This window comes from Eschrichtius robustus, chromosome 14 (genome assembly GCF_028021215.1).
Source record: "Eschrichtius robustus isolate mEscRob2 chromosome 14, mEscRob2.pri, whole genome shotgun sequence".
NCBI classification, from domain to species: Eukaryota; Metazoa; Chordata; class Mammalia; order Artiodactyla; family Eschrichtiidae; genus Eschrichtius; species Eschrichtius robustus.
Genome location: NC_090837.1, coordinates 81,903,583 through 81,924,451, shown reverse-complemented (window position 1 = coordinate 81,924,451; position 20,869 = coordinate 81,903,583). Strand labels below are relative to the sequence as shown.

Below are 20,869 nucleotides of genomic sequence, written 5' to 3'. Positions count from 1 at the left end.
TGGCTCAGTGGTTAAGAATCCTCCTGCTAATGCAGGGGACATGGGTTCGAGCCCCGGCCTGGGAAGATCCCACATGCCGCGGAGCAACTAAGCCCGTGCGCCACAACTGCTGAGCCTGCGCTCTAGAGCCTGCGAACCACAGCTACTGAGTCCGCGTGCCACAACTACTGAAGCCCACGCGTCTAGAGCCTGTGCTCTGCGACAAGAGAAGCCACCGCAATGAGAAGCCCGCGCACCTCAACGAAGAGTAGCTCCCGCTCACTGCAACTAGAGAAAGCCCACGCACAGCAACGAAGACCCAACACAGCCAATAAATAAATAAATAAAAATTAAAAATAAATAAATTTATTTTAAAAAAACATGTACTATTGTTAGCTGAATCCGCAGATTCAGAACTATGCATATGGAGGGCTGACTGTGAAGTTATACTTGGATTTTCCATTGCAGGAACGGTTGGCGCCCCTTACCCCTGTATTGTTCAAAGTTCGACTGTAGAATGTTCAGTATGATGGAAAGTTAGAAAAAAATAAATATTATGATAAAGGTAAATAATGTAAGGAAAGAAGGCAGTTAGAAATACCAGGGGAAACAAAATGTTGTAGTAATATAAAGTTTCACACATCACCGATACACACACACACACACACACGCACACACGCACACGCACACACATACTTACTAGCAGGTACAGTCAAACAAAACATAACTGTAGGCTGGATCAGCTCTGTCTGCATAATTTCTCACAGCTGCCTTGAGGGAAGGGAATTACCGGTGCAAACAAAATACCTTGAATAAACATGAAGTCAGAGAGGTTTCCCCTGCACTAAAAATAGATTCCCTTGTAGAAAGGCTAAAGAAGAAGAAAGAGCCTGAAGCCTTGGTTCCTTGTAGTGGAGGGGAGAAGTAAAAACCCAGAGAGAAATTGCAAACTGGTGTATCCAGGCAGTTGGGTCCATGGGCAGCCTCAGCCAAAGGGTCCCGCTCCCTGAAGTGGCCACATGATGCAGGGAGGGCTAGACTTGAAGAGAGTAAGCAGACAGAGACAGTGATTCTAGAGAGCTGCACTCCAAAGCCCCACTCCCACCCCAAACCCAGAAATTTGGTACAATTTCTGAGGCAGGCAGAGGAGGAGAGAATGTAAAGTTTTTGTTCTAGTTGGATGTGGTGAGAGGGCGGGAATTAAGAGTCAAAATGAAATTGAGTTATACAACACAAAGTAATATTTTTTGTACACCTGACTTTTGTGGACTGAGATTCATACTCATTATGCTTCCTAATCACTCATTCATTTGACCAATACTTATTTTGTATCTACTATGTGCAAAGGACTATGGGAGAGATAAAGCCACGTACGACATATCTTTAACGTATCTATTTGTAAAATCAGTTAAAGTGAACCCATGGCGGCTACAAGTCATGACAGAAAGACTTTCTCTACTGACTGGCAGAACTTGATAAGAACAAGTGAGTCTGAAGCAAATTATATTATTGATGAGTTAAGAGGAAAGTCAGGAGTCACTTCTGTGAAGTGAAGAAGTTCACGCATTTCCTTCCTGTGTTTATCTAGGTCTGACTATTAGAACACGTTCCTTCATAAAGCATTATATACTCATTCCAGCTGAAAATTTTCTCTACTTTTTCTGAACTACTATGATATGTTATCTATATTTCTGCTATGGCTCTTACTACCTTTTTAGCTTTTGTAGAAATGTCTTGTCTCCCTTGTGATATCCCTGGAGGAGTGGTGTTTCAAAGCATTATCACACACCATTGTAAAGCAATTATACTCCAATAAAGATGTTTAAAAAAAAAAGCATTATCACAGTACCTTGTACATATTAAATGAATGGTAAATGTTATATAATAGTAGACAAGTCATCATCAAATAATGTTTCACAAAATATGGACCCCTTGCATCAGTTATCCTGGGTGCTTGTTAAAATTTAGATCCCTGGGCCATGCTCCAGTTCTACTGAATCAGAATCTCTGGCTGTGAAACTGGGAACCCACATTTTAATGAATTCACTACAGTTTGAGAACTACGAATTTCAGGGTATGACAGTCATAATAAGGAGTGGGATGGCAAATAGTTTTTATCTTGAGGGCTGACTCTGTTAATGGGGGCCAAACACAATTCTGAGGCAGAGACTCTGGGAAACCGTAGCCTCTAATAGTGGTATCTGCCATGGCCAAGTCAGGGAAGGGGTAGGAGGAGTTTATGTGCAGCATATTTGACATTTCTGAATATGTTAATCTCGGGAATGGAGAGATAAGGATAATCACAAGTCACTCTTGCAGAGGTTTAAGGGTCTGTAACTTGGGTTTTTGGGGGTTTTTTTCATGGTAATTCCAGGAAACAAGGTTTTCAGGATGGCATATACAAATTTAGAAGAAAAATAGTAACATATTTTGGGAAAATTCCATCCACTAAAATCTTATTTTACTTAATGAAATTAAGCATTAGTTTAATGACACAGGGAGACCAATTAACTGTGAATATTATTTTTGTTTTAGTTATTACTAATAGGGCAAGGAAGAAACTTGGACCGTCTTTGTAGAATTCTCGTGTAGGATTTTTTTTCTAGATGTGCCCTCTTTCTTCTTTTTTATTATTACATATACTATTTATAATTAGTGAAGAAATTTAGAAAATATTGATGGAAAAAAATCACCCCTAAGAGCATCACCTTGTAATAACATCTGCTAAATGTTTCCATTTACATATAGAAAGTCTGTTTCTGTATAATGTTGAGCATGACCTTGACAGGGCTAAGCAGTGCATAACTGTATAGTGGAATAGTTACATACTTCTCTGAAAGTCAGTCTTGTCATCAGTAGAATAGGGACAACTGTCACCTGGCCTGCATCTCCAGATTGTGTGAGGATCTCTTACAGCAGTGTGTTTCTCCAAGGACAGCCTCAGTAGGCTAGGAGTTCTACTAACAGGCAGGAGTGATTCTTACTCTCAGTCTTGAAGGGACCAGGAAAGACAGTGGTTACTGGAACTACTCAAAAAGGGCAGTGGTATGAAGAGCCTCCTGACAGGAGCTATGGCCTTTGGTAAAGACACAATTAACCTGTGGCAACACAGCAGGATGGGAGCTGTGAGAACTAATAACTGGGTCTCACTCTCTTTTATCCTTTAAGCTCTAACAAGAAGCTCCAACAAGGAATCTTATTGAGCCAGTTCTTGCAGGTCAGCTTTCTGGAGCTAAGAGCAGGGTCAAGAATGGTTGAGAGTGGATGTGGAGAAACAGATGGAAAATAAGCAGAGAAATGCGTCTATAAGATCTAACTTTTACAGTCCCTATTTTTATCTTGCCTCTTGCCTCTCAGGAATCTGTAGATTTCTAAGGTCTTGCTGTCATAAAACCCCTACCCCACTTAATATTTACCATAACTGCCTTAGTCGAGAGTCTTTCTCTTTGCGTCTTGGACAAAACCAAGGGGACCCTTGGGAATGATAATAATCCATGTGTTATGTACTGAATTGTGTGCCTCCAAACCCAGGTTGAAACCCTAATCCCCAAGGTGACCATATTTGGAGACAAGACCTTTAAGGAGGTAATAAGGTTCAATGAGGTCATGAGGGTGGGCCCCAATCCAATAGACCTGGTGTCCTTATAAGAAGAGGGACACCAGGAGTGTACATGCTTGTGTGTGTGCATGAGGACACAGCGAGAAGGTGCTTATCTACAAGCCAAGAAGAGAGGCCTTAGGAGAAACCAACCCTGCTGACACCTTGATCTTGGATTTCCAGTCTTCAGTGCTGCAAAACAAATTTCTGTTAAGTCACCCCGTCTGCGGCATTTTGTTATGGCAGCCCTAACACACCATTATTTATAAATATCTTTTATTGAGCACCTTATATTCTAGTTCTTTACGTACCTCATCTACTATTACTTTTAACCTTCACAATCCTAGAAAGTAGGTATTATTAATCCAATTCTCATGGACAAGAAAGTGAAGTTCAGAGAGGTTAGTGGCTTGTCCACGGCCACAAAATAATAAGTAGCAGAGATTTATTATTGAACCTTTTGTCTCTTTGATTCTAAAGCCATTACACTGTTCTGGTATCACATGAGAAAGGAACAGAGTTACTAAAGCTCTGGCTGTGTTCAGTTAGGAATAATTATGTTTCTGCAGCACACTTAGGCTTCTCTTTTCACATTTCTTGGGCTTCAATTACCACCCAAACTGATGACTCTCAACTCTGCAGCTTTAGCCTACTCCTTTCTTTAGTTTCAGACTCATCCTTCCTACTACCTAATGTACACCTCACCTGGATGTCCTTCTGGCATCTCAAATCAGTAAAAAGAGCCAGAAGATTGAAATATTTGCATTATCCTAGACTCCTTCCTTTGTCATCCCATCAAATTGGTCTGACTGCTCACTCAACCCTGTGGTTTTTATCGTCTAATTGTTTCTCAAGTATATCATTTGACTGCAGCTGCTCCTGTAAGTCAGTTCCTGGATTACCACAGTAAACTCCTTAAGTGGAGTTTCACTACTTTTTGTCCTCACTGCTACCTCCCGGGCTTTTTCTAAAGACACTTGTAACCACAAAATTGTCCTGCAGTGACCACTCCATTGTCTTCATGTTAAAATACAAATTCCTTTTCTAGTTATCATCTGACCTTCACCTTCCTCTTCAGTTTCATCACCCCAGCTAAAAGCAAAGGTAAATCATTTGATTTGTCTCCTAGCCTAATATTTAAATGAACACGCTGGTGTTAGACTGCCTTAACTTGAACACCGGCTTGACTTTGCATTAGGTGTGTGAACTTTGGAAAATTAGGGCCGTTGTGAGGATTAAATGAGCTAATACACATAAAGAGCTTGGATCTTGCCTGGCACATAATTTAACTATTATTATTATTATCATCAGCATCCCCATCCCTCTCAACCCATGCATTTGCATTGCTGCTTTCTCCGCCTGGAGTACCCTATCATCTCTTACCGTCTGGCTATGCCCTTCTTTCTTCCTTATCAAGATTCGATTCAGGGGTCACATCTCCTAGCAAATTTATCCTGCCCCATCCTATCTCATTTGTCTCCACCGTTTCCTTTGCAAACGTCTCTGTTACTGTAACTACTGTTTGCGTCTATCACCAGACTGTGAGTTCCTAAAGGAGAGACGGTGCTTTCATGTTTTTAGGCACAAGTGAAGGGTAAATAATATTAGCATTTCCGCATGACTACCCAGAGAGCGCACAAGTGTAATGAGATCCCTAAATAAATGTTCCTAAAGTCTACTTTGTCTAGTGTGGGGACTTGTCCCGAATATGAGACAGGACTATACTCAAAGTTTTTCCAGGAGGGAACTTAAGACCTTAGGCACCAACCAAGAACCCCGGAGAAAAAACAGTTTTCTCACTTTCCCACAGGAAAACTCCTCGGTAAACCTCCTGATCTCTGAACCGCGGAGGAATACACGCACTTATGTGCAATCTGCGCCTGCGTCTCTGCCTGTGACCGCTCCTCTTCTGCGCCTGCGCCGCTCCAGCCAATGAGTGGCTCCTCAGTCGAGGGTGGGGTCACGGGTTGCGCTTTAGGATTGGACAGTGGGAGCAAACGGACGGCGCGGAAATGACGTCAAGGTGCGCAAGCGCCGGCGGCCCTGCCGCGCGGTGGCTGCCGGGTGCCGCACGCCTTCCCTTTCCTCGCCTCTCCCTTTTACCCCCGCTCCCATCCCCGCCCCCACGGCCGCTCCGCTCTCTGGCGTGACTCGGCATTGAGAGCCCCGGGAGAAGACGCCGCGGTCGCTACCTCCTCTGTCCAGGCCTCGGCCTTCCTGGGCCTCCCTCCTTCCTCTCCCGCGTCTTCTTCAGTTTTGAAGCCGGTGGCTTCGCGGCCGCCCTGCCGGACTTCTGAGAATGGTGGGTGTGAAGCCGGTCGGGAGTGACCCGGATTTCCAGCCGGAGCTGAGCGGCGCGGGCTCCAGACTCGCCGTGGTCAAGTTCACCATGCGAGGGTGAGTCCGGGCCCGAGCCCAGTGAGTCCCTGCTGTCTGTGCTTTTCTTTCTCTGTTTCCCGATCCCGCCTGCCTTGTGGTCGTGTTCTGCTCCGGAATGTCCGGCTCTGGCCGCAGCCCCAGGCCGCTGCCCGGTTAGGCCTCAGTTCCTGGGTGTGAACCCCCGTTTGTGCACCGGGGCGTCTCTGGCGGGCTCGGAGGCCTGGCCGACCGCATTCCCCAGCCCGCGAGATCCCCGCCCGCTGTTTCTGAGTCCTCGGAAGGGCTCTGCTCTTGGGGGTGACCCGGCTCTTTCCCTTCTTGTCTGTGGGAGTCTCCCACAAACGCCCCTGCTTGCGCCTGTCCCCTTCTTTCCCGGGATGCAGCTGTCACTTGCATCTTAGAAACTTGCAAAATTTAATTTACCAAACGGTTTGATTCTCTTCACCACCTGCATATGTGGAAAACTGTAGGAAGATTCAGCTACCCAACTAATCCGCGGAGTGCTTAGACCTAAAGCTAATGCATTTTAAATTAAGTTAATGTTGGGTCAGGATGCTTTTTAATTTTCTTAACGTTTCTGTTACTTCTTTGATTTGTAAGTTTGTAAGTTAGGCCACCTTGTGTAAGCAGTTGCATCTGATTACGGAAATTATAGTAGGTATATATATACAGTACAGGTAGACAGGTGTCCAGATATCTGGCTTTGACCAAGTAGACTCTATTTTTGACTTGATGATTTAAGAGGACAGGGCACTTGAAAGATGTTATCTGGCTTTGGTAAATCTCAACATAATTCATAGGTCGCAGAGCTGGCGGATCTTCCATGTTGGGTGTGCAGTGTGTCCCTGTATGAGAGTGACGTGTTGGAAATAGACATTCAGAACCAGGACTTAAGCGAGCTTGTGTATTAGCTGACCTCCCCTTGTGTATGTCAGTGTCCAGTGAGAAGGATTAGAAGTCTCCTCTTGATGTACCTTGACCCCCTGGTGTTATTTACACTTACACTAACTTGGAGAAGTCTACTACAGATATCGCTGTTTATGCAACACATTTTGTTGTCCAGGTAACTGTATAGACATAAGGCAGTGTTTTGAGTCTTAGAGCAAAAAGTGATTCAAACCTATCGAACGTGATTCGATAAATGTTGAATATATAGATGGTGGCATTAGGATTAGATTAGGTTTAAGGGATGGAGGGATGTAGGTAGAGATGAAAACAAGTTAGGACTTACCTTGGGACCAATCTCTCTCATACAGAATTGGAAAGGGGGGGGTACATTAGATTTTAAGGTTTGTCTTCCTAGTTTTGTTGATTTTATAATGACTATTCTTAATATGAGGGAATACCTATATACATTTGTTAAGTTCTAGGTGGAAGTTGGAAAAAGGAAGAGATGATTTTAACAACGAACCTCATTTTTAGTTCACTTTTCTAATTTTAGTTAGTGGGAGCATTTATACTTTTGTGCCTCAATGATATGCTCTCTATTCCCGTTAACCATAGCACGGGGAGAGATGAAGAGTAATACATGATTTATATGAAGTGAGAAAAGTTACTGTCATCCCACTTTAGGCCAAGAACATAGTTTTCTCAAGCACCTGTTTCTCCATTTCCTTTCCATCTCTACTTGAAGCCTTATTCCTTATTCTCACCTGCCGTGCTTTGTCCATCCTATTATTTTTACTAAAACACTATACAGATTGTCATTCTTTGGGTTAAGAATCTTCAGTGGCTCTCCAGTATTTCAGTTGTTTTTTTAATTGTAGTGAAATACATGTAACATAAATTTGCCATTTTAAAATATACAGTTCAGTGGCATTAAGTACAATCACTATACACACACACACACATATATTTTTTAATCTTTTTGGCCGCGCTGCATGGCATGTGGGATCTTAGTTCCCCAACCAGGGATCAAACCCGTGCCCCTTGCATTGGAAGCACGGAGTCTTAACCGCTGGACCGCCGGGGAAGTTCTAGTACATTCACAATGTTGTACTGTCATTACCCCATCCATATCCTAGAATCTTTTCATTATCTCATACAGAAACTGTGCACCCATTAAACAGTAATTCCCATACCTTCTCTCCACTGCCCCCAGCCCCTGGTAACCTCTCTTCTAGTTTCTGTCTCCATGAATTTGCCTATTCTTTATAACTCATTTAAGTGGAATTATATAATATTTGTCCTTTTGTTTATGGCTTATTTTAGCATAATGTTTTTAAGGTTCATCCATGTTCTAGCATGTGTCAGATTTTCCTTCCTTTTTAAAACTGAGTAATATCCTGTTGTATATGTACGTACACATATGTATATGTATATGTATATATACATACAATATTCTGTTGTGTGTATATACCGCATATTGTTGATGGACATTTGGGTTGTTTCCATCTTTTGACTATTGTAAATAATACTGCTCTGAACATTGGTGTGCAAGGATCTCTGTGAGTCCCTGCTTTCAGTTCTTTTGGGTATATGTCTGTGAGTGGAATTGCTAGATTATATGGTAATTTTGTGTATAACTTTTTGAGAAACCAGCAAACTATTTGCCCATGGTGGCTGCACAAGTTTGCCTTTCCACCAGCAATGCAGGAGAGTTCCCATTTCTCTACATACCAACTTCTTTTATATTTTAGTGGCCATCCTAGATGAGTGTGAAGTGGTATCTGGTGGTTTTGATTTGCATTTCCTTGATGACTAGTAATTTTGAGCATCTTTTCTTGTGCTTGTTGGCCATTTGTCTTTGGAGAAATGTCTGTTCAAGTCCTTTGCCCATGTTGGATTGGATTGTTTGTTTTTTTGTTGTGGAGTTGTAGGAGTTCTTTATATATTTTGGGTCTTAATCCTTTTTCTGATATATCATTTGCAAATATTTTCTCCCATTGGTTGCCTTTTCAGTTTCTTGATGGTGTCCTTTGATGCACAAAAGTTTAAAAATTTTGCTGAAGTCCAATTTATCTATGGTTTTTTCTTTTGTTGTTTCTTGTGCTTTTGGTGTCATAGCCCAGAAATATTGACAAATCCGATGTCATGGAGATTCCTCCCTATGTTTTCATCAAAGAATTTTATAGTTTTTACTCTTAAGTTAGGTCTTTGATCTATTTTGAGTTAATTTTTATATAGTGTTAAGTAAGGGTCCAACTTCATTTTTTTGCATGTGGATATCCAGTTTTCCCAACACCATTTGTTGAAAAAACTCTTTCACCCATTGAATGGCACCGTTCTCCAGTATTTTTTTAAGCAATTAAAACAGTTGTCACTTACATCAAATTTGGTCTGTGTAAGGGACTTATTGGAGCACTTATTGACTTCTGCAGTCCTCAAAATAATGTTTAAAATTATCTCCATTTTACAAATGAGGAAGTTGAGTCAGAAGGAGATTAAATGACTTGTTTAAGGTCCCAGTGTTGAATGTACTCTCTGGGTTGTAAAGTGCTGTCCTGTTCTTCCCAGCCTAAGCAGAAGGGACATGCAAGTTCACCTCTGTATTGCATGGAGCCTGACATTTTTCCGTAAATGTTGCCTTGAATAAGCTCTTCCTGCAAAATCCTTTGATGGAAGTCAGTTCAGTTCACACTCTGATATTCATTCCCCTACCTGTAAAGTGAGAATAAAGCTAGCAGAAAGCTAGAGGGTTGTCTGCTGAGGTTTTTCTCAAAAAGCATAAGTCAGAATCTTTCTTACATATTGGATCTAACATCAGCTTTCCATCAAAAAGAAGTTCAGAGGTGGAAAAAGAACTCTTTTCTTTCTTTCTTTTCTTTCTTTCTTTCTTTCTTTCTCTCTTTCTTTCTTCCTTTCTTTCTTTCTTTCTTTTCTTTTCTTTTCTTTTCTTTCTTTCTTTCTATTTAAACCTCTGGACTAGATGGTCTCGTCTCTTTTACAACAAGTTCAAAGGTCCTGAGGTTATGTACTATGTAAAGACTGCAAATCAAGGGCTGTGCAAGAGAAAAAAGTACAATCCTGAAATTTAGGCATACTTGGAGAAAAATATATTAGAGATAGGAAAGGTCCTTAAAGAATCTAGTCTCTTCTCATTTTATACAGAGAAATCAAATGATTTGTTCATGAGCTCAGCTAAAAATGGAAATTTAAGTTTACTTTTAAATGCTAGGGGTAAGCGAGGAAAACATCTTACTTCAAATAACAAATCAGTTCATTTGAGTGATTATAATGTGAAAGTATGCTGCTGTATATATCTATGCTTCTGTGTGCTATGATTTATTTTGATTTTTGACTAAAGTTCCAACCTATGATGGCTAACTAAAATTAAACAAAGGATCTAGATAAGGTTATATTTTGAAAGGGGGCACTTATTTTCAAGGTAGCCATTATTTTAGTACAGTCTCTTTAGCTTCAAAAAGAGTTTCTCTAACTCCAGGTAGCTCATACATGACTGATGAGTAAAGTGATTATGTCAGTACAGTGCGGAGGTGAGGTTGGTTCATATTCTATTTTTCTTAGGTAGTGAAGAGCAGGAATAGAAATAGAACCTTTAGCAGGAAGGAGAAAAGCCCTCAGCCACAGAGGCAGGCTCCCTTTCGGGTTCCTTTTAAGAAAGTCAGAATGAATAAAATTAAACCTGAGCTCCTGCAGCCAGCTCCTGGTCGCCAGCGGGGGTCATTCTCATGTTGCGCTGGCTTCCTCCTGTCCCTACCTGGATGGCAGCCCCGTTGGCTCAGAGCTCCCCTTCCATCTGGATACTCACAGCACCTGTAAGCGGGCACTTCCACTCGATTGTTTTTGTACATTTTAAATATCCTCTGAGGTGTAGCCTCTAGGTCTGAGCCACCTGCCTGTCTGTCCAGGTATTTCCTGAATACTAGTTACTATTTTTCTTAGGAATGTTTTCACAAAGTTACATGGGTTTAAATGGCTTATCTCTTATTTTTTCCATAAGCCTTCTTATTTTTGAGGGCACGCTTTTGCAGAAAGGTTTTTCAGGAATGAGAAAACCTGATACTGTGTGTATACCAGGTATATTTTGTGGTACAGCATGATACCTGTGCTTCATCCGTGACTACTGTTTAAATGCAGTTAACATTCAGTTCTCTATTTGCAATTTAGTATTTTATGAAAATACCTGTTTATCATATAAAAGCAAAGGATACAGAAGTGTAGGTAGTTTTAAAAGTCTCCCCTAAACTCTCTTCCTTTTCCAGTCCCACTTTACAGAAGTAATTGTTTATTGTGTGACCCACCTAACTTTTCAATATCTATTTATGTACATATATAACATACAAATACATGTATAAATACATATTTTTAACGTGGTCATAGAAAATATTTTATTGTGAGACTTAGTTTTCTTTTAAACTGTATAAATTATCCTTATCCCTTGGTGTGAGTGTGTCATAATTTTTTTTAATTGAAGTATAGTTGGTGTACAGTATTATATAAGTTACAAGTGTACAGTATAGTGATGCACAATTTTTAAAGGTTACACTTCATTTATAGTTATTATAAAATATTGGCTATAGTCCCTGTGTTGTACAATATATCCTTGTAACTTATTTTATATGTTATAACTTTAAAAAATAGTTTTCTATTGATTGCCATTTAGCATTTTTTTTTTTTTTTTTTTTTTACTATTTCAAACATTGCATTGAACTTCCTTATACATATTATTGTGAAATTGAGTAAGTGTTAAGATAAGATTGACTTTTAGAAGTGAGATTGTTGAATCTTGGGTTGCATTCATTTAAAATTGGTAGATAATGACCAAATGGCCCTTCAAAAAGGATCTACCAATCTGTACTCCCATCCATAGTGTTTAAGACTTATTAATAACTGGAAGTATTTTGCTAAACTAAACATAGGTTTTGTCGACTGTAATTGTTCGTTCCTTTAAAATTTAGTCTCAGGGCCTATTTCAGCATTGTTAGATCCAAAAATTTACTTTCAGAAGCATCAAGTTTAATATGTAAGAAATTAAGAGTTACTTTCTTAACTTTTTGGTATGAATCTTAAGGATGGCAAAAGGTGAAAATGCTGATTAAAATGTTAAGAATGGAGAGAGAATCATAGCTTGAATTTGAACATCTTGTATTTTAGAGTTTGCTTTTCCTTGTATTCCCATCTGCTAAAGCCAAGGTTTTTCTCATGTTTTTTGGAACTTTTATTGAGATATACACAGTATACAATTATAAATGTATAGTTTAGAGAGTTTGCACAAACTGAATATACATGCACGTTTAATCAGCCTCTGGACAAATAGAACATTTCTAGCCTCTTGAAATCTCTCTCATGCCCTTATCCTGTCACTAACTCTCACAAAAGTAACCATTGTCCTGATTTATAATACCATTGATTTGTTTTGCCTGTATTTGAACTGTACATAAATGGAATCATATAGTGTACTTCTCTTCTCAGTGTTATTTGTGAGATTCATCCATATTTTGGCGTGAGGTTTTACACCAGTCATTTTCACTGTTGTATAGTGTTCCAGTATGTGAATAACTACAGTTAGTTTACTTATTCTGTTGTTGAAAGGAACTTAGGTGGTATCCAGTTTTTGGCCATTAGAAATATTGCTACTACCAATATTTTTTCAAAAACCCTAAGGCAAACATATACAGACATTTCTGATTTATATGCCCTAGAAATGGTCATAAGTAGGCATAAATCTTGCATTAGCAGATACTGCCAGTTTCTTTTCTTACCCCCTGAAGTGGTTATACCAATTTGCACTGTCACTAACAGGTCAGTTGCTCCAAGTTCTTGACAGTACTTCCTTCTCTATTGTTTTAGCTGTTTTGGTGGGAGTAGTTTTATTTTTTTTTTAATTAAAAAAAAATTTTTTTTAACATCTTTATTGGAATATAATTGCTTTACAATGGTGTGTTAGTTTCTGCTTTATAACAAAGTGAATCTGTCATACATATACATATATCCCCATATCTCCTCCCTCTTGCGTCTCCAAATTTGCATTTCCCTGGTTTCCATAGTGACTGAGGAAGTCTTTTTCTCTTTATGGACTGTTTGGATAACCTCATTTGTCCAGTTTGAGAGTACCCTTTTTTCTTTTGGATGTCAGTCTTCTTATTGATTTGTAAGGGCTTTTTTACATATTAGAGGTATAAGTCCTACATTTGATATGTTTTACAGATATTTTTTCTAGTCTGTGGTTTGTCTTTTCACCCTCTAAATGGTATCTTGATGAACAAAAGGTCTTAACCTTAATATTTTCCAGCTTATCAAGTATATCCCAACATATCAGTTCTTCCCTTTTTCGTTTAGTGCTTTTTGTGTTTTAAGAAATAAATCTTTGCTTACTCCAAGGTTTTGAAAGTATCCTCTGTGTTTTTTTCCTAAAACTGTTGTTTTACCTTTCCCATTTAGATCTATAATCCATCTGGAATTGGTTTTTGTGTACAGTGTGAGTTAGGGGTAAAGATTCATTTTTTTCCCCCCATTTGGATATCCATATTGACTCAGCACTGTTTATTGAAAAGACCATCCTTTCCCCACTGTACTGCTGTGTCAACTTTTTCAGAAGTTCGGTTACTGTGTATGGGATGGGTCTGTTTTTGGACCCTTTTCTTTTAAAATTGGTGAGTTTGTTTATCCTTTATACTCTTAATTTTATAAAGCTTTTTGGTAGTTATTGATATCTAGTAATGTAATTTCTTCAGCTTTGAACCCCGAAATGCTTGGGCTATCCTTGATATTTATTTCCCTATAAGTTTTAGAATTTGAATTTGTTAATTTTTCCAAGCAAACCTTGGAATTTTACATTGACTTTAAAGATCAAATTGAGGAGACTTGACATCTTGACAGTGTTGACTTTTCCAATTCATAAGTATAGTATATTCCTCCATTTATTTAGATCTTTAATTTCTTTTGGTGAGAAGAAAGCTGGAAGACAACACTGTTAGACTTAAAGAAATTCTGTAGTCATTAAGACAGTGTGGTACTGATGCAAGTGTATCTAAATAGTACAGTGGAAAAGACGAGAAAGTCTAAAGACAGGTTGCTCAGAATGTTTTTAATTCTGTGTTTTAATTGACAAGATCTTTAGAGTATAAATTAGTACAATGTTTGGTGTTATTTTACCGAGCATCTCTTACCTTTCTCACAGGTGTGGACCGTGTTTAAGGATTGCCCCAGCATTCAGTTCTATGAGTAATAAGTATCCACAAGCAGTATTCTTGGAAGTAGATGTACATCAGTGTCAGGTAAGGCAAAAGAGTCCTTAAAAAAATGTCTTTTTATTTACACATTGATTTGAAATTCAACATTAATTTCATCCTTTATCTCTTTATGCACTAAGTACTTATCTTTTTGAAGGTAGGATAATATTATGTTAATGTCATTATTACAAATGTTGTTATGGCTGCATTAGTTAAGAAGGGTAGTCCAATATTAATTGCTTCTGGATTTGCTAATAATATTTTTCTGGTACAAAACTAATATTATGTTGTTAAACTTAATAGGTCACCTGGCAGTTCTGTGTTTTACATTTCTTTGTAAATCTAAAATTATATCTTAAACTACAGACACATTGGTTGATTAGAAAGCCATGGCAGAGAATTCTTGGATATCGTTTGTTTTGAATTGATCAGTTTATAACCCTAGCTCCAATGCTGCATACTCAGCAGAAAGTTTAAAATGTTGGTTACTATGGATTGAGCCACAGTGTTGTAGGTAGATTGCCCTGGTTACTTAGTCAGCATGGCTATGTGACACTTCTGCATTTGCATATGTAGAAGTATGGAGGAGTTGTTAGAGAAAAAAAATTTTTGAAGGCTTCTTCCAACACTAAAAATGTAGTCTTTTGACTAACAGCTCTGTAACTTTTTTTTTTTTTCCAGTGAAGCTTTTGTCTTTGATACATTTCTGGGTTGGAAAAAAATCTTAGAATGTTATATAGCTTGCAGATAAGTATTTTGGGGATTTGGTGCAAACTCTGTGTTGCACATTTATTGTTTAGTACTTATATCACATACTGCTGGACAGCAGCCCTGGCCTTATTTTGAGTATTCACCGTCTCTGATCTGGAAGTGCTGTCTTCTGGAGCTGTGTGGTCCTGTAGAGTAACCACATGTGGTTGGGTACTGAGTACTTGAAGTGTGGCAAGTCCAAATTGAGATGTGCTGTAAAATACACGTAGGATTTTGAAGGCTTAGTATGAAAGAAAATACGTAAAGTATGTCATTAACTTTTTACATTGACTATATGTTGATTTGCATATTTGGATTTACTAAAATAAATTATTAAAATGGATTTCAATTGTTTCTCTTTTTTCTTGTGGATACTGGAAAATTTTAAATTACATGTGTAGCTCACATTTGTATCTTGTACTATATTTCTTTTGGACAGCACTGTTCTAAAAGGCCAATCTTTTTTTTTTTTTATGAGGCTTAGAGAAGACATTTCTGTAAACTTTATGCTTTTTTTTAAAAAACAATATAGCGGTACCTCTTCCTAGTATTTGAATATGCAAGGTGACATACTTATTTTACTATTTTCTTTACACTTCTCATGAAGAGTTCAATGAGTTTAATGAATCAGTGACTAATTAATTTTCATTCGGTAGCTAGTCTTACGATATCGTGGAGTTGGAGCAGAATTTAAAAAGATACCCGTTGCAGTGTTTTTGATGGAAGACCAGAAGTCATTTCTTCAAGAGTAGAACTAGATGAGGATTGCAGTGCAAAGGGTGTTACCTCCTTTTCACGGACAGATGGGCTACTGTTTTTTCAGATGTGTACTTTTTCCTAGTAGCAGTGGTTTGTGTTGACATATCTCAATACCCTTCTGGGGTTCTGCATTTGAGAAACAGTCTGTACTTATGAGAGAACTGTCTGGTGTTGTAAAGTGCAATTTCTGTGTTAGAAGCCGATTGTTCTATTGGATGAAGCACTTAACAAAAACAAAAATGCAGGGCTAGTCTTCATTGCGGACGTAAGGGTAATATAGTTGTGCCCGTTAAGAATAGGCCTGTTTTTTCTTAAGTAACAATTAGGAGTAAGTTATTTTATATGTTTTTAGTTCATGCTTGTGATATTTAGCTTCCATAGAGATGTAGAGTGAATATTCAGAGTGGTTTAAGATTAGTTTTAATTCATAATGCTATCTAACTTGACAATTCTAGGGAACAGCTGCCACCAACAATATATCAGCAACACCTACATTTCTGTTTTTTCGAAACAAAGTGAGAATTGATCAATATCAAGGAGCAGATGCTGTGGGACTAGAGGAAAAAATCAAGCAGCACTTAGAAAACGACCCTGGAAGCAACGAGGACACAGATATTCCAAAAGGCTATGTATGTAGAATTAAACGTGAAATCATGATATATCTTGCATTTGTCATTACTTGGTTGAAGTGAAGTTCACTGTTTTCATGTTTTGTCTTTTGCTAGTTAAGAATACTTTCAGTTAAGAACTTTAAAAGTAAATTTAACAGCTGACTATTGGATTTTGTCTATGTTGTGTGTATTATAACCTTAAGCCCCCATCATAAACTATTTTTCCAAAGTTTCTCCTCCTAATTTTCTTTGCCACTTGTTTTTTAATCTGCTTTCTGAACTATTTTAATAGCCATTAAAAAAATTATTTATTTATTTTTATTTTATTTTATTTTTGGCTGCGTTGGGTCTTTGTTGCTGCGCGGGCTTTCTCTAGTTGCAGTGAGCGGGAGCTCCTCTTCGTTGTGGTGCATGGGCTTCTCATGGCAGTGGCTTCTCTTGTTGCGGAGCAGGGACTCTAGGTGCGCGGGCTTCAGTAGTTGTGGCACGTGGGTTCAGTAGTTGTGGCTCACAGGCTCTAGAGCGCAGGCTCAGGAGTTGTGGCGCACAGGCTTAGTTGCTCCGTGGCCTGTGGGATCTTCCTGGACCAGGGCTCGAACCTGTGTCCCCTGCATTGGCAGGCGGATTCTTAACCACTGCGCCACCAGGGAGGTCCCAATAGCCATTTTTAAACATTTGTTTTTTACTTTTCTTCCTTCCCAAAGTGAAAAAATTTTCATTGAAAAAATTTTTCACTTTTTGACAATCGTGTAAAATGACATGTAAATTTTAGTGTATGACCATTACATACTGAACTCCCTTTTCTGCTGGTTTCTAAAGTTTTCTCTCTCTTTTTAAATGTATCTATTTAAAAACCCTAGTTATTGATTTTGTTTTAGAACCAAATGTGACTTTAGTATTGGATATGTTTTTCAAAGTTTTAAGAGTTATTATTCTAAATAATAACTTGAAGACTTAAGAACTTCAAAGTTTTTGAAAACTATATGGTATGAATAGTCATAATTTGTGTCTATCATATGAGAGCTATTCAGGAAGGAAGTAAAATTCAGAAGAAGTAGCACTTCATGGTAGCTGACTTATTTATGCAAATTGGTAAAACCTACATACCAAAATATTTGTATATATATTTTAAAATTTTGCTTGTTTTAAAGTTATTGTGTTGGCAGATTAAAAATGAATTTTTTTAAAAAAAAGTGTTAACCTCAAGTTAAAGCTAGTATATGAAAGCATGTGTACCAAGTACATTTAAAAATTTACTTACTTACTTACTTACTTACTTATTTATTTATTTATTTGGCTGCATCAGGTCTTAGTTGCGGCATGTGGAATCTTTCGTCGCAGTGCACGGTCTCTTCGTTGTGGTGTGAGGGCTTCTCTCTAGTTGTGGCGCGTGGGCTCTAGAACGTGTGGGCTCAGAAGTTGCAGCATGTGGGCTCTAGCTGTGGTGCGCAGGCTCCAGAGTGCGCAGGCTCAGTAGTTGCAGCACGTGAGTTCTCTAGTTGTGGTGCACGGGCTCTAGAGCTTGCGGGCTCAGTAGTTGTGATGCGCGGGCTTAGTTGCCCCACAGCATGTGGGATCTTAGTTCCCTGACCAGGGATCAAACCTGTGTCCCCTGCATTGGAAGGAGGATTCTTAACTATTGGACCACCAGGGAAGTCCACCAAGTACATTAAAACAGGCCTGCCATGGAGCTACCAGTCCTTAGGTAAGGCCCTTAAATTCATGTTGAATGAGGAGAACCTGTAGTCAGGTATATATGAGAGATTCTTTTTGTGTGTATGGGTGGAGGGGGAGTTGTGTCTTCAAAAAGTGTCTTTAACATGTGGTAGTGGCATTAATTACTTTAAGTTAAGGACTTAATAATTAATATTTATTTAAAATAGAACTGTTATATGATAATTTGAAATGGTAATACTCACTTAGAAAGTATGAACATGTGTAAGTCAGGGTTGTGACACCTTTTGGAAAATTTTGGAAATCATTTGACTTGTAAGCAGTTGTGTTTACTTCTTTGTAGTTTTTTCCTTAATTAGTAAGGGTTTTTGCATGAAAAAGTCTTATGGGCACAGCAGTCTTGCTGCTTAGCTACAGCGATACTTCTTTACATCAGCTAAGTGTGATATCAGGGTTTTGGCTTTGGATAGGAAATAAGCAGGGGAAAATGAAGTTTCAGGAAATAAGACATTTAATTTCATCCAGATGTTATGAATACAAAGTGAAAAGCTGTTAAAAACATTTTTATTTTTTTCCATCAGGTGTCAATGAAGACTTTAAAAGTTTTGAACTATAGGTCTCACAGGGTTATTAAATATTTAAAACTGGTAATGTGTTCCCAAGAACGGCATTGTTTTCACAACACAGATGGAAACTGAATGAAAACCTGTATCTTAAAGTAGATTTAAACTAAGTATTACAAAAATGTATTGACAATTTTAAAATAAAATTTTAGGTTTCTTAGAATAAAGACTTTTTCTCATTAGGTTTTAACGCTAAAAGGCTATATAATTATTGATTTCACACATCCTATAGTTTTGAAACTCCTGATTTGACTGGAGCCAGAGTGAAAGAAAGAAATATCTCTCTTAGGGGGGTTTGAGATATTACAAAAGATGTAGGGTATGATACTCAAAAGGTTAAGAATCAAAAATCGGAAGTAATACAGTATTTTTGTGAACATCATGACTTTGAGTTTTTAATATGTTTATTGAAGTTTGGAAAAAAATTTTTTTTCCAATCCTGATGTCTTTTATTTATTTCTCTTATCTTACTATAGTGACTTACTCCACAGTAGTATTGAAAGCAGACATCCTTGACTCGTTCCTCATCTTAGGGGGAAAGCATTCAGTCTTTCACTATTACGTATGATGTTAGCTGGAAGTTTTTCATAAATGCCTTTTATCAGGTTGAAGAAATTCTCTTCTATTCCTAATTTGTTGAGGATTTTTTAAAATCAGAAATGGATATTAGATTCTTGCAAATATTTTTTTCTGTGTCCATTGAGATGATCATGCTTCAACATTTTGTTTCTTAACATGGTGAATTACATTGAGTGACTTCTGCATGTTAAACCAACCTACCATAACCTAGCGTACTCTAGCCACTCTTGACTATGATGCATTATCCTTTTAATATATTGTTGAATTAGGTTTGCTAAAATATTTGCCTCTATATATATGAGGAACATTGGTCTGTAGTTTCCTTTCTTGTATGTTTTGGTATCAGGGTAATGCTGGTGTCATTAAATTAGTAAATATTCTCTCCTCTTCAATTTTCTGAAAGAGTTTGTGTAGAATGGGTACTATTTCTTCCTATAATATTTGTCAGAATTTAATAGTAAAGCCAGCTGTACCTGGAGTTTTCTTTGTGGGAAGATTTTTAACTACACATTTAATTTTTAAAAATAGGTAAACAATTAATCCAGTTATCTATTTCTTCTTGAGTGAGCTTTGGTGGTTTGTGTCTTTCAAGGGATTTGTCCATTTCATTTGTGTCGTTGAACTTATGTACATAAAATTGTTCATAATATTCTCTCATTTTTTTAATATCTAAAGAAACTGTAGTACTGTCACCTCTCCTAATATTGTTAATTGGGATTTTTTTGTCTTGACCACTCTGGCTAGATGTTTCTTAACTCACTGATCTTGTCAGAGAACCAGCTTTTGATTTCATTGAGTTTCTCTATCGTTTTTCTGGTTTTCATTTCATTGCTTTGATGTTTATTATTTTCTTTTCTCTGTTTACTTTGGGTTTAATTTGCTCTTCTCTTTCTAGTTTCTTAAGGTTGAATTTGAGACCTTTCTTCTTGCCTAATATAGGCATTTAATGCTATAAATTCCCCGCCCTGGGACTTCCCTGGTGGTCCAGTGGTAAAGAATCCACCTTCCAATGCAGGGGACGCGGGCTCGGTATCTGGTTGGAAGCTGAGACCCCACGTGCTGCGGGGCAGCTAAGCTCAAGCGCCACAACTACTGAGCCCGTGTGCCTCAACCAGAGAGCCTGCGTGCTCTGGAGCCCGAGCACCACAACTAGAGAGAGAAAACTCTCACACCACAACTAGAGAGAAGCCCACACGCCACAACAAAAAAAAAGATCCCACATGCTACAACAAAGGCCCAACGCAGCCAGAAAGAAAAAAAAATTCCCTGCCCCAAGTATCTCTTTAGAAGTTGGGAAAGTTTTAAACATTCTATTTTTTCTCTCCCCTATTTTCCTTTTTTTTTTTTTTTAATTTATTATTTTTAAAATTTTATTTATTTTATTTTTTTAACACCTTTACTAGAGTATAATTCCTTTACAATGGTATGTTAGTTTCTGCTTTATAACAAAGTGAATCAGCTATACATATACATATATCCCCATGTCTCCTCCCTCTTGCGTCTCCCTCCCACCCCTCCTATCCCATAATTTATTTTTTTAAAAATATCTCTATTGGGGTATAATTGCTTTACAATCCCATATTTTGTAAGAGTACCTAGTATGGCTTCAAATCGCATGAGGGGGCTATCAATATCAAGTCTTCCTCTCTAGAAGTTTGCACGCTAGGCACTCTGGAATGGAACTTGTATTTGCATGTATTCTAAATCTTGAGGCTTATTGGTGTATTTCAGTGTTCCAACCTCTGAACTGTAGGTTTAGGTCTACAAATATGTCACATTCAT

General features: G+C 38.2%; 1 protein-coding gene across 1 annotated transcript in view; it reads left to right on the top strand.

Moving 5' to 3' along the window:
* The first annotated feature begins 5,625 nt into the window (after nucleotides 1-5,625).
* The window catches only part of TXNL1 (thioredoxin like 1), a 32,854-nt gene continuing 17,610 nt past the window's right edge, over nucleotides 5,626-20,869 (top strand). Inside the window, exons 1-3 of the mRNA XM_068563411.1 lie at nucleotides 5,626-5,974; nucleotides 14,040-14,136; nucleotides 16,056-16,229. Of these exons, the coding sequence (XP_068419512.1) occupies nucleotides 5,877-5,974; nucleotides 14,040-14,136; nucleotides 16,056-16,229 (369 nt within the window). The 5' untranslated portion in view covers nucleotides 5,626-5,876. The remainder of the gene's footprint in view (nucleotides 5,975-14,039; nucleotides 14,137-16,055; nucleotides 16,230-20,869) is intronic.